At 26.4% G+C, this 15,095-nt stretch overlaps 2 protein-coding genes across 2 annotated transcripts; both read right to left on the bottom strand.

Moving 5' to 3' along the window:
* Window positions 1–2,989: 2,989 nt before the first annotated feature.
* On the bottom strand, window positions 2,990–6,793 carry LOC127278335 (CKLF-like MARVEL transmembrane domain-containing protein 8). Its single transcript, XM_051300019.1, has 5 exons — window positions 6,423–6,793; window positions 4,989–5,131; window positions 4,740–4,913; window positions 4,559–4,657; window positions 2,990–4,452 (listed from the first exon to the last, which is right to left on the bottom strand). The coding sequence occupies exons 2-5, from the start codon at window positions 5,115–5,117 to the stop codon at window positions 4,315–4,317; spliced, it is 540 nt and encodes a 179-aa protein (XP_051155976.1). The 5' UTR covers window positions 5,118–5,131; window positions 6,423–6,793; the 3' UTR covers window positions 2,990–4,314.
* Window positions 6,794–7,462: 669 nt separating this feature from the next.
* LOC127278453 (uncharacterized) lies at window positions 7,463–9,981 on the bottom strand. Its single transcript, XM_051300187.1, has 5 exons — window positions 9,953–9,981; window positions 8,378–8,491; window positions 8,209–8,299; window positions 7,694–7,830; window positions 7,463–7,616 (listed from the first exon to the last, which is right to left on the bottom strand). The coding sequence occupies exons 3-5, from the start codon at window positions 8,254–8,256 to the stop codon at window positions 7,463–7,465; spliced, it is 339 nt and encodes a 112-aa protein (XP_051156144.1). The 5' UTR covers window positions 8,257–8,299; window positions 8,378–8,491; window positions 9,953–9,981.
* Window positions 9,982–15,095: the final 5,114 nt, after the last annotated feature.

The raw sequence follows: 15,095 nt of genomic DNA, 5'->3' as shown, positions 1-15,095 counted from the left end.
ATCAAAAAGGGCGCCATACAATTTTGGTTCAGAACTTTCTTCTAATCACTATGGCGGTATTCCCGAACGATTATCTCGCAAATTTAATTTTTCTAAATATTTTCCAAATTTTATTTATGGCGTAGCTCAGCATCCGCTGGACCAATCAAAAAGTGCTCTATACTTTTTTTGTTCGCTACTTTTTGCTTAAGACTTTGTCGGTATTCCCGAACGATTATCTCGCAAATTTAATTTTTCTAAATATTTTCCAAATTTGGTTTTATGGCGTAGCTCAGCATCCGCTGGACCAATCAAAAAGTGCGCCATACATTTTTTGTTCGCTACTTTTTGCTAAAGACTTTGGCGGTATTCCCGAACGATTATCTCGCAAATTTAATTTTTCTAAATATTTTCCAAATTTGTTTTATGGCGTAGCTCAGCATCCGCTGGACCAATCAAAAAGTGCTCTATACATTTTTTGTTCGCTACTTTTTGCTAAAGACTTTGGCGGTATTCCCGACCAATTATCTCGCAAAATTATTTTTTCGAAATTTTTAAAAAAATTTATCTGAGTGTGGCTCAGCATCCGCTGGACCAATCAAAAAGTGCGCCATACATTTTTTGTTCGAGACTCCCGGGTTAAGACTTTGGCGGTATTCCCGATCAATTATCTCCCAAATTTAATTTTTCGAAATTTTTTAAAAAATTTATCTGAGTGTAGCTAAGCATCCGCTGGACCAATCAAAAAGTGCGCTATACATTTTTTGTTCGAGACTCCCGGGTTAAGACTTTGGCGGTATTCCCGATCAATTATCTCCCAAATTTTATTTTTCGAAATTTTTTAAAAAATTTATCTGAGTGTGGCTCAGCATCCGCTGGACCAATCAAAAAGTGCGCCATACATTTTTTGTTTGAGACTCCCGGGTTAAAACTTTGGCGGTATTCCCGACCAATTATCTCGCAAAATTATTTTTTCGAAATTTTTAAAAAAATTTATCTGAGTGTGGCTCAGCATCCGCTGGACCAATCAAAAAGTGCGCCATACATTTTTTGTTCGAGACTCCCGGGTTAAGACTTTGGCGGTATTCCCGATCAATTATCTCCCAAATTTAATTTTTCGAAATTTTTTAAAAAATTTATCTGAGTGTAGCTAAGCATCCGCTGGACCAATCAAAAAGTGCGCCATACATTTTTTGTTCGAGACTCCCGGGTTAAGACTTTGGCGGTATTCCCGATCAATTATCTCGCAAATTTATTTTTTCGAAATTTTTTAAAAAATTTATCTGAGTGTGGCTCAGCATCCGCTGGACCAATCAATAAGTGCGCCATACATTTTTTGTTCGAGACTCCCGGGTTAAGACTTTGGTGGTATTCCCGATCAATTATCTCCCAAATTTTATTTTTCGAAATTTTTAAAAAAATTTATCTGAGTGTAGCTCAGCATCCGCTGGACCAATCAAAAAGTGCGCCATACATTTTTTGTTCGAAATTTTGTCCCTATTTTATTGGAGGTATCCCGGAGCAATTATCTCGCAAATTTAATTTTTCTTAATATTTTCCAAATTTGTTTCATGGCGTAGCTCAGCATCCGCTGGACCAATCAAAAAGTGCGCCATACATTTTCTGTTCGCTAATTTTGCTAAAGACTTTGGCGGTATTCCCGAACGATTATCTCTCAAATTTAATTTTTGGAAAATTTTTCCAAAATATTTTTGAGTGTAGCTCAGCATCCGCTGGACCAATCAAAAAGTGCGCCATACATTTTTTGTTCAGAACTTTCTTCTAATTACTATAGCGGTATTCCCGAACGATTATCTCGCAAATTTAATTTTTCTAAATTTTTTCCAAATTTGTTTTCTAGTGTAGCTCAGCATCAGCTGGACCAATCAAAAAGTGTGCCATACATTTTTTGTTCAGAACTTTCTTCTAATTACTATAGCGGTATTCCCGAACGATTATCTCGCAAATTTAATTTTTCGAAAATTTTTCCAAAATATTTTTGAGTGTAGCTCAGCATCCGCTTGACCAATCCAAAAGTGCGCCATTCATTTTTTGTTCGAGACTTTTTGCTCAATTTTTTGGCATTATTCCCGAGTTATTATATAGCAAATTTTCTTTTTCGAAAATTTTTTCCCAGTTTTAGTGAGTGTAGCTCAGCATCCGCTGGACCAATCAAAAAGTGCTTTATACATTTTTTGTTTCAGACTCCCGGGTTAACACTTTAAAATTATTCCCGAGCGATTTTCTCTGAGTTTTAAAAAATCCCAAAATTATTTTTAGTGTAGCTTAGCAACCGCTGTACCAATTAAAAAGTGCCTCATACATTTTTTGTTCAGAACTTTCTTCTGACTACTTTGGTGGTATTCTTGAACAATTATCGTAGGTTTGAAATACGGTCTTTTCAATAAAATTAAATAGTATTTTGTATTTGTTTGTATATTACAGTTCCACCAACAATTATATTACATCTATATTTTATTTATTCTAATTTTAGTAAAGTAATTTCATTCTAAATTCAAAATTGAACAAAAATTTTTTTTTGCTTTTTTTAAAAATATTTGAACATGTTAATAACAAATTTTTAGATTGTATCACGTTGCAATCACAAAAACTATTTTGAGTATTACAATATAAAGTTTTATTTATAGATAATTTATTTTTTTAAAATGTAATTTATATTTAGTTTGAAATTCTTCTTAAATTACTATTGAGATACATTATTTTGTTTAATTTTTTATTTTGTAACTCTTGGTCCTTGTAGAGTCAATAAATTTTGAGTCACAAATATTTGAAAATAAATTAGAAAAATAATTTGCTTAAAATATAATGAAAAAATAATTTTTTGTACTAGAAATACAATATATATTAGTAATTTCGTTATATGTAGATTATATATTGAGTTAATTGTATCCTTTCAATTATTTTTTGAATATTACTATTTATATTAATAAATATTTAAATTAGTATTTTCAGAAATGCCAAATGTTGTGTAATGTATAAGATTTGATCGTGCAATTTTAGTTTTTAACATATATTTGTAATCGTTATATAAGTAATTGTACCTTAAAACAATAATTCATGCATTTTTCGTTGATTTGCGATTTTTTGGAACAAAATGAATTATATATTGTATAAATTCATCCAATATATCTGATAAATATGAGTAATTAAAAGTAGGAAAATTAGAAAAATTCGATGTCGTTGCAATTGAAAGTGTTTTGTATGATGCATGTTTATGATTTCATTTATCAAACATACAATAATATTTCTTTTTAAATTAAATAATACAGTTATACTTTGTGAAGCTTCAATTCCTTTAAACAAACTATTTTCAATAAAAAAAATTGCTCAAGCCATCTTATCAGTCTTCAGGATGCAATAAACTTTTAAAAATTGCATTAAAATATTTAACATTTTTTAATAACGAGTGACATAACGGTCGTTAAATATTTTTTCCATATAATTATGTTTCAAGATTATTTATTTATTGATTAATAAACTTTTTTAAAATAATTATTCATTGCTCTAAATCTGAATTAGTAAAAATTTGAATTAGTGACTCACTTTTTCTTTTGAATTTGTAAAATGGAACTAATTTAAGAGCAAAAGTTGGATCAATAATTCAAATTTGTTAAAACTTTTACTTATTCAAATTTATATAGTGATTAATTTGTATTTAATTAATATGTTTGTTGTTCAATAGTATGTATGCAATTATTTTTCAATGTAAATTTATTGAATGAATAAATCTGTATTGAATAGTGAACTATTATCCAAATATTTTAAATAGATATGAAATAATTTCAATTTAACACAGTTGGATGTAAATAAATTTTCTTTGAGTAGAATATAGAAAGTCGAATATTTTAAGAATTGTGTAAAGGTTTTTGGTTTAGATACGTATATATGATATTGAGGTGAAGATATTGGTTCTTTATAGATAAATATGTCGTAAATTTTTTTCCTCAAGACTACAATATAGAACATCATTATCGATAGTTCAGTCTTTTTTCTTGATGTTTAGCATTTTTTTGAATTGAAATTTTATAATACAAAATATCGTATAAGCGAGACACGAACTGGTACAATATTGGTATTGTACATTGTGCCTATTATAAAGTAAACTAGATTTATTAAAATTGAGTGCCAGTAGATGGTATTACAATCAGCTGACAATTTGCAACCTTTTGTCATCAATTCATTTGTATATATATATATATGTAGAGGTAGAAATTGAAAATAATGTATAGCGTTATAAGTTACCGCGAACTTGACTTTTAAGTAACAGCTATGAATTAAATTTTTAATTTCAAAAATTGAGTTGATACTCTTAAATTAGTAAGCTGGACTCGTAACTGTTGAGACAGGTTTCGAAGATGGATGCTGGCCTTGTGCACAAGCTCCACTTCTAACTCCATTGAATTTCATCCAAGCATCATAGATATAAGCTGCAGTAGCGCAAAAACCGAAAAACTAAAAAAATTTGGAGAATTAAATGTTAGGTACTTTATAATAACTAATTCAAGAAAATATCTCAGATTTCGCACATAACAGACGTTTTAAATAATTTATATCTTACCGCTCCAGCTCCATAGCTTGGATCAATGCTAACATTAGTAGCAGCAACACAAGCGGCCGCAAAGTAAAAAATACTCAAAGCACCGCAAAAGTACATTTCCTGTAGACAAAAAAATAAATAAAATTTTTCTAAAAAAAAAAAACTATTCAATATTATGAAAAAATGCGAAAAAAATACTAACAATTTTAAGCCAGGGAATTATGTTGAATTTTTCAACCACGTGAAATAGATAAAGGGCCAATAATGTGACAGTAATCCAAAATCCAATCATTGCTACTGTATTAAAATAATTTCCACTACTACTGTAACTCCCGGCTGCCACCGAAATGCAAATGAATCCCAATAGGTTTAAAATCTGCGAAAATTAAATTTTTATTCTAGTAAAAGAAGATTTCATGAATTTATATACATATAAAAACATTTCAATTACCGCTTGTGCGGCTTTTAGCATTCCTGGCAATGTTCTTAAATATGATTTATCAAAGCGAATGCTTGTTGGAGATGAAGTTGTTGTTACTGTTGTCGATGTTGTATGCTGTCCTGGAAATTCTTGCTCCATTTTGTCTCAATATACTAAAAATTAAAAAATTTTAATAGTGGCATAAAAAATTTTCAAAATTAAAATTTTTTTTAAACATTTAATTGTTTTAAATTTTTATGATTGTAAAGAGTATGTATATATAAATGTTTTTCTTTAAAGAGTTGATAATTTCTCAGAAATTTGAAATATTAAACATAGTGTGTTCTTGATTCTTATTATGTCACTCAGATTTAGTAATCATAACGCACAAGAGATCCGTGGGACGACTCCCACTGCGTTCGATTTATCTGACTAGCCAGTAACTTTAGAAGCTGGATGTACCTATTTATATATAAACATTGTGCAAACTCAAAATACCGAAAATTCTGTAAATCGTAAAAGAAACAACTATGTCAAAAAAAAGTTAATGTATAAAGAATACTCAATTTTTAATATACTTTTATAATAAAACTTTTGTTTTCATTTTAAAATTGCATTATAAAAAAATTAAATTTTAGCTTAAACTGTATAATTAAACATTTTATCTTTAATTTTTTATATAAATACATTTAAAAAATTTATGATATGATAAAATAAAAATAAATATTCGATATAAAAAAATTAATTAAATTAAATGTTTATTTTTTATGGACAAATATTTTTAATTAAATGTTTTAAATGTACATTTTTATTCATTAAATTTTGTAGTCAAAAGTTATAGAGATTACAGAGAACTGATTAGATTTATAAAGGAGGCGTGTTGTAGGTTATACATAATTTTAATAATTAAATTTTTTTAATAAAAAACAGTTACCCTAATAGGCACTGCTTGAAAAATTGTTTTAATTACTAATTTCATTAAGACAATAATTTTAATAGCTTTTCTTGTTTCGTTTTATTAAAAACTTTCAGATTCCCGCCCTTTTTTCGATGTGAACGCGCATGCGCGATTATAAAATTTATTCTTTATTTTTTAAAATACATTTTTTCAAAATTCATTAAAAAAAATTTTAATATATTTTAATTGAAAATAAAAACATTTTCTTATTTCATTATAGTACTCAATTTATGTTTAACGTAAAATGCATTTGTGGCGTCTCTATGCTTATACATATATTATAATCTCAATACATACACGTGTAAATGTGAACTTGTGTGTGTATTAGGAAACCTCTTACAATGATTTTTCAGTCCAATAAGTATTTTATTTTATATGGAAATTGTTATTGAAATTAATTAATAAATCATATAGCTTACTGAATTTTTGCATTTTTTAAAAATAATTATAACAATTTTTGAAAACAAACAAAGTAATTAAAAACGATATATACTTTTATTACTTACTTATTTCCTGGTAGAAAAATATTTTGTAGATTTTTTTAATTTGTTGCACAGATGTTACAAAGAATATGTGTATGTATATATATATATATATATATATATATATCGAAAAATTTACACATATATGTGAAATAATTTCAATTATTTTGAAATTTTAAACATATAAAATTTTTTATCACATATGAAGACAAAAATTTAATTTCACAGAGCCCAATATACGTTGTTGGGTGTGTTTTATTGAATTTACTTTTAAATGCTTGAAAAGTGCATTGAGAGCAGTGGCAATTGTATGCCATACATTGAAAATGAGTAACGGTACTGAAAATGAAAACCACTGAAAAGTTTGCAAGTCCTCGCCAGACAAACAATAGTGAGAGATTTGAGAATTATTATGCCGCTTGGGTTTGAAAAAGGGTCGGCTAGTATGAATTCTGTGTTTTGAAACTGCGCGCTAGAAATAAAATATTGATTACAAACTTATCCCAAATGAAACTAGAAGGCAGCACATTTAAGAATGTGGAGAACTTTTTGAATTATTCCTCTCCTTGTCCTTTTTTTTATTCGATCCTTTCTTAAAAAAGACAGTGCATGCTGCATGCAAAGCACATGAAAATGTATCGAAATATCTCGATACATGTATTTAAACTTGTTAAACGTTATAATTAATCTATTAAATAGATTTCCTTATTCTATAAATATTGTACTTTTGTTATGTCACTGATGTTCATAAATTTTTTAGCGTGCAAGACAAAATAACGCGCGCTTTATTAAAATAATGAAATTTATTAAATTATAATAAAATAATTATAATAAATTAAATTTTGAAATATTTAATAAAATAATTGTAATAAATTATGAAACATAAATTGAATGGACAAAGAATAGATAGTAAATAATAAAATTACGAGCGAGACCTCAAAATATTAAAGTATGAAAAAATTGTATTGAGAATCTGAAATAAAAAAAAGAAGTTATGTAATTGTCTCAGTCAAAAATAATATGTATATATATATATATATATATATAAAAGTACTTAAATTATATTATAATTTTTTACGTACAGTACACAAAATATCGAATGATAAAACAGAAGTTTTGCCAATTTTTATATTACATTGTTTCATACTTCGACACATCATTAAAAATATTGGTAATTTTATATTTTTTGAAAATTTATACCATGGAAATGCTTCATAACTAAAAAATACAAAAAATTTACTATACCTGTATAAAATAATAGAGGAAAGAAAACCTAATCGTAATATATTACACACATATAATTAACCAAATTAGAAGATTGTGTTTGTACTAATTGTCCGCTCATACAATTGAAAAATAGATGTATAATTTGAGCAATGAAAGCAAATCCACCTCGAACAAGAAAGTTTATATCATCCAAATGGTAAGCAATCTATAAATTTTTGTGAATTAAAAAATTCTGAAATATTTAACTTGCAGTTAACAATATGTGATTGTTAGAAAAAGTTTAACTTTACTCTTAAAATATTGAATTTAATGTGAAATTTTGTGAAAAAGTCTAAAATATGAGGAACGTTTGTTATGTGCTAAACTTGAGATATTTATTATATTATTTATAATAATTAATTAAACAAAATATCTATGTATATCTTAGTTTTCGCACATAACAGACATTTCTCATCATATTTTTGACTTTTCCTCAAAATCTCAGATCTATATACATTCAATATTTTAAGAGTAAGTTTCCCAACAAAATTAACTTAGCAATCACTTACTGTTAAGATATATATTATTTTTATATAATGCTTACCAATGCACAGTAACAGCTTATTATACTAACTGTTATAAGAACCATCATAAATAAATAAAAAGAGAAACATGAATTAATTTTGTCGATAAACCTTAAAGGAAAAAAACAACATTTCATTATTAAAATACATTTTTAACGTTCATTATTTATATAATTTTTTCAGACAAACTTTAATAATCTGTAGTGCAGTTTTATGCAAGAAATAATCGCTTCATATTCGTTTGATTCATCAACTGTATTTGTATGTGTCTCTTCATTGATATTAATTTGCTGTAATTTGTATCTGCAAATGTTTAGGGCGGTTTCATCTCAAAAGATAAAGTAAGTAAGCACACAGTAAGCTTACAAAGTAAAGCTAAGGTAAACTTACACAGTCAGCTTCCTATAAGGTTACTGTAAACATAGAATGTTATTAATAAATCAATTGTATTAATATTTATGTGCAGTATCAGTAACTCTATGTTTACAGTAACATTACAGCAACCTCACCATGTAAATTTACCATGACCTTACTGTGAGGCGGAACATTTAAGATGATCTCATGTTTACTGCAGACTTATATGGTAATATTACAAGTCCTACAAATATCCTTACAGTAACGTAACAGCAGTAATAATGTATAGGTATTACTAATTTAAATTTACCGTAAAATTTGAATTAATGCGTTAGCGTGTTGACAGAAGTAAAAAATCAATACATCTGAGCATAAAACCATCAAAACAATGATAAAACCAAAAACACCTATATGGATACTAGCAAATAAATTATAATCAGCTCTATTAAAAAAATAATAGTCCGCTTCTACTGGATTACTTATTTTACGTGATTCATTTAATGGCTTAATTATATCTAAAATTGGTCCTAAAGATCCTGATGCAAAAAATCCCATTGATGAAAAGGATGCATAACCTAAGAAATTTTATTTATGATGGCAGGGAGTCAATTGAACGTTCTACCCTTCAATGACTGACCCTACAAAAAACGGATTGTTAAAGTAATAAAGATTTATTACTTTAACAATCCGTTTTTTTGTACAGTTGGTTGTGTAGAATCGGGTAATTGTAGGTCATCTTAAAAATTCAGTCTCACAGTAAGCTTACTCAGTAAAGTCATTGTAACTTTACCTAGTAAGGTTGTGATTATCTTACACGGTAAGGTTGCTGTAAAGTTACTGTAAACACAGAATGTTATTAATATTTATGAGCTGTAGTTTTCTATGGCACATACGGCTGCGCAGTGCAGAATTTCATTTAACAAACCCTATTGGAGTGCATGTAGTACTTTACCAAATATACAATTTTCTATAAAAAAATTTATAAATATTTTCATATTACTTTATGCTTACAGTAATTTTAAAGTAACCATCCTACAACATTACCATGTAAGCCTACTGTGAGGTGGAACTTTTAAGATGACCTCAAGTTTACTGTAGGCTTACACGGTAACTTCACAAGTCCTACAGATATCCTCTCTCTAAATCTGAATAAGTGAAATTTCACTTAATATGTGTCAAAAGTCTTCCACGTAGAAAAATAAGTGTATATGCACTTTTAAATAAGTGGTTTTCACTCAAAAATAAGTGAAGTTTCACTTATTTTTAAGTGCATACACACTTATTTTTCTACGTGGAAGACTTTTGACACATTTTAAGTGAAATTTCACTTATTCAGATTTAGAGAGCTCACAGCAAGAAGCCGTGCTATGTAACAAAAATATAATCATTATAACAATATTTTTTGTTTACCTAAATAAAACTGACAAATTAGTTGTGAAACTTTTGTACAATCCTTTAATATTTTGTATTCTTCACTATTATTATAGAAATTGTCAAAATCTTGTGACATATTATTAAATATATCTTGTACCTATAAAGATTTAAAAAAAATTGTACATAAATATAATAGAAACATTTGAAACTTTATGCTGAAATTTTGTCGCGATTAAAATTCACCTTCTCTTTAGTAACAATCATGTTATAAAATGCAAACCATGACATTACAATAAATCCTGGATAGGCACCAAACTCACATAAAGCATCAATATCCTTTAATGTGTAGGCTAGAAAATACGTCTTTACAAAAAAGTAATAATTAAATGTCATGAAAAATATATTTCTCGTTCCTCAAAGATTTTCGTATCTATAGGTACTTTATTTACATTTTTAAATGTAAAGAATTTAATAATTTTTGTATGTATATATATTTACCACGGGTACAGTCCAAGAGAAATAACCAATACCAAAAAAAATGCGTTGAAGTAATAAAATTCTAGAATTAATAAAGGGCCAATATCCACATAAGATTAGGAAGAATTTTAAAATTTTCGTATGTGCAATTAATAATGGAGAAAGCATAATTTCAAGTCAAATGATAAATTTATTTGGAAAAAAATGTATACTCTGTACTATGTTAGAACTCATATAAAAATTTGTAACCTTATCCAAACACAGTACTAAAAAAAATATATTATATAATTTTTTAAAATCGTCAATATCCATTTCATCATTCACATAAATTATTCTTATATTATAATTGCATGTCGAATAGAGTTTCACACACCTATTTCTAACAAGTTTTTTTATAATCAAATTGCTGTATTAATATTAAAAGGATGAACGTTATCGCCAGCTGTTAGATATACATTTTTTATGTATGATATCGCGTGTTAAATTGACAATTTTTCTATCCACGAAGTAATTTTCTATAATTATAATTATGCTCGATGAGAATTTCACACCTGCTGTAATAATAAATTTTAACACTAGAATTACATTAAATTTCTCTATATATTGATGTCATATATTCAGATGATAAACGAAAATTGTTTTATAAGTATACATTTTTTACATATCAAATTTTTTGTAGGAAATAGTCTACAACAGCATGCGATTGTTTTGTAAGTATCTGCAAATATTTTCAAGAATTTTTTTTTTAAATAAAATTTATTAAAGTCTCTTCAAAACATTTACATATTATCTCACATATATTGAAGGAAATAAACTTTTTTTAAATATACGGCAACAAAATGACGGTCGAAAGGGAAACTGAATAACGCTGAAGAAATATTCACAATTTGCATATTGCAGACACAAACAGTAGGGTTTACACACTGAAAAAAAAATTTATTTGATTCAAATACCGGTGTATTTGGTTATTATCAAATACACAGGTATTTGAATCAAATAAATTTTTTTTCAGTGCAGCGATTGAACATTTTCGTGCGCGCGCGTTCCAATCAGCCAATAAGAGTATACTTTGAAAATCGCGCATATTTTGAAAAGTCAGTATGGATCAATTATTTTTATGATATTGAAATTATTAAATTAAAAATACCTTCAATGCATCTCTGAATGAAATTAAATTGCATTGAATGAAAATTTATTGACATAAATTGACTTAAAAATGCATAGATTTTCAGGCACTTTTTAACAATGATGTACTAATGTTCTTATTCTTGAGGTGGGACTTTCATTTTTTTCCTCAGGTGTACCAATACAATGTCGTAGATAAAAAGTATTGTTGTCCCGTACGAAAAGAGCTGAAAAATAATAATTAAGTCTAAAAAATTACACTTGGTTAAATATTACTTGTATAAATGTAAATTACACTTACCGCCGCTACAATAAACTTAACGTCCCAATGATAGTTAAATTTGTTTAATTCTATACAGACAAGAGTTGCCAAAGAAGCGCAAGCAAAACTCAAGAGAGCACAAGTTATAGACACAATATATTCCTGTATATTATTAATTAAATAATTAAAATTATTGAATAATAAATTAATTAAATATACTTACAATCGTGTACCATGGTATTGTATTATATCTCTCAACAATATGAAACAAATATGACCACATCAAAATATTCACACTACAACCTAATGCATAAGGTGCCATTCTGTAAAAAACATACCCAATGGTCATAACTAATTGTATTTCCTTATTAAAATATATTTCATGAGAATATGAATGGCCATAGTTATAATAAACTGTAGAAGAGAAGAAAAATGAGCCCGCAGCAATTGCAGTGAATATCTAAAAAAAAATAAAAATGCTTAACGAAAAATAATAATAAAATAGAGAGTGTTTTATAATTAACACTCATTTCTTTTAGAGAAAATTTTTAAATTTAATTATTTAATCATTTACCAATTCGAACAGTTTTAATAATCCACGTGTTGTAGCAAGGTAAGAACAGTCAAGTCGAATTATTGGACGACTGACAATTGTATCCTCGGGAGTATAAATTGGTGGTGGCAAATAACTCGTCATATTAGTTCTGAGAAATAATTTTTTTTTCTTAATTTTAATTTACAAAAATTACGACTAAATTTTAAAATTTTAACTTTATAAGTTTTATTATTAAATTGTGAAAATGGTATTTTTATCTTATTTTTATCATCGATAATTTAGATAAACCAAAAATTATATAGTCCATATCTATTTATATAATGTACTCTTTATTCTTTCTCGAATATATAAAAGTATATATGTGCGCATTGTATTCTCTCAGATAAGCGTAAAAATAACGTACAAATACATACATTTTTGATTCACATCAGGAAAGTAATGGAATTTTCTTGACGATATTAATATCATTGATGTTAAATTGAAAAACGATTAATATTTAAATAGTACATTTTTTCTTCCATGTATATAATTTTTTTACTTTTTATTAAAAATAAAAAATTTTAATACAATATAATTGTCACCGATTTTGAGAGGTATATAACGTGTATGTTATAAAGGAAACTTCACAATGTACTGTTTAAGTTGTTTTAAGACAAAAGCTCCAAGACAAGTAATGCAAATAGCATTGGTGATATGAATGTCCAAACGACACTCATAGATTTCTATTTAACAGTTTTCAAAATCATATCAAAATTTAGTAGACAAAAATTACAAATAATTTAAATATCAATTTTATTTTTAATAAACAAAAAATATTAAAAAAGTTCAATTTTTGTTGAAGTAACATAAATTTTTTTTAAAGAATAATTTAATATTATTAACTACTAGAATATATAGAGATATTAGAATTATTTTGAAAATATTTATCTAAAACCTAAAGTTGTTTTTCATTATTCTTATAAATTAATATATCATTAGAAATTATGTAAAAAAATTAGTTTTAAAATATGCAGAAACATGTTTTTTTCAATTTAATCCTCATGTGACGATTTTTGATTGATAAACAAATTTGAATAAGAAACTTCACATCCTGGATTTAAAATATGAGCTGCTTCTTTGTCCAAATCATTTAAGGCTGAGTCTATTTTTAATAAAGATTCCACTAAATCATTCATTTCTAAAACAATGTCATTTTTAATCTGCAAAAATTGATCAGTTGTCTCTTTTTTTCTTTCCGTTTCATTCACTAAATTTACATTTCGCATTTCCGATTCAAAATTATTTCTTATTGAAAAAGTACTTGTTGTCGAATTATTTAATATTTCATCCAGATTTGAATAAATGTCACCATTATCATTATCATTAGAGCAAGAAGATTCATCAAAATTATTAACAGAAAACATTGTTTTAATTTGACACTTTTGAGATGTTGAAGGAACAATTGTCTCATCAGTTGATGAATAAAATGAAAATGTCAAATCAGGAGGGACTGATAGATTTTTTTTTATCACTTCTGTTGATGTGTGTGATAGATGAGAAATATCATTAGTTTGCTTTGAGGGCAAAACTTTTGATGCTTTATATAAAAATTGCAATTGCTTTTTATTAAACGTTGATGATGTTTTAATTGAATTATTTTCGTTTTTCAGAGAAAACGAATTTTTCAAATCACCACTATTGAAATAGTGAGCTGCTTCAATATCGAGATTCGTAAGTCCTGATTCAAGTATCCTTAATGAATTTGATAATTCTTTTTCAATTTGTGAAATGTCTATTGGAATTTTTCTTGATTCTGTAAATTTGTTTGTTTCATCCATACTTGGTGATTTATTTTTTTGTTTTTAAGATAATTTTCTGAAAATATATAGATAAATGAAACGATGAACATTAAAACTAAAGTATAGAAAAAATAATAAATAGTATATTGTATGATGAAAGATAATATAAAAGTTGAGTCCAATCTTTTCGGGTTAAAAACTAGAAGAAGTTTAAAAAATATTATTATGACTGTATAAAATAATTGAATTATCAATAGTTCATAACACAAACAAATTTTAAATTTTAACCAAATTTTAAAAATTCCACTCGTATACAAAGAAATATACTTTTGTCTATTCTTCTGACTCTAATGAGTCATATATTAGTATATTAAAACAAATAAAAAGAACTTTTTGATTCTAAAATTAAAAAGAAGACAAAAATGTTAAATAACAAATGAAGATATATAATAAAATCAATTATTTACAGATTTTTAGTCACATATTTGTAATTTAAATATAATTTACATACCACAAAAGACAAAACATACAATTTTTTCTGTTGAAACACAATGTTCTACTTGGGTATTATCTTCTCTGTTTTATGACTAAATGACGAATACAGTAAATTTTATCATTCAGGGGAATTCTTCAACTGGTTGAATAAAACCGTGTCAAGTAACTTAAGATCCCCGAACAAATTTTTTCTTTTTATTCTCATATTTTTTCTATATTTAAAAAGTAATTCTTTTTTTTACTTATAACATAAATATGATAAGTTCTTTTTGATTTATGAAAATATTATTATAACAATTTAATGAATTATTTAATATTGTTTTTAAAGCAAAAGTTAAGAAGAACAATGATTGCAAATCTAAACGGGAACAATTCTGATATGATAGGCAGTATCTTTTATATTCATATGCATATGCAAATGCATATATTTAATACATTGATAAATATTTTAATAGTAAACATTATAAATAAATAATAAATTACTAA

This window comes from Leptopilina boulardi, unplaced genomic scaffold, assembly GCF_019393585.1.
Source record: "Leptopilina boulardi isolate dan_hultmark-lab unplaced genomic scaffold, ZJU_Lbou_2.1 LbouV2_202, whole genome shotgun sequence".
NCBI lineage: Eukaryota > Metazoa > Arthropoda > Insecta > Hymenoptera > Figitidae > Leptopilina > Leptopilina boulardi.
The sequence above is the reverse complement of the archived record's forward strand: the minus strand, read 5'-3'. Positions and strand labels throughout refer to the sequence as shown.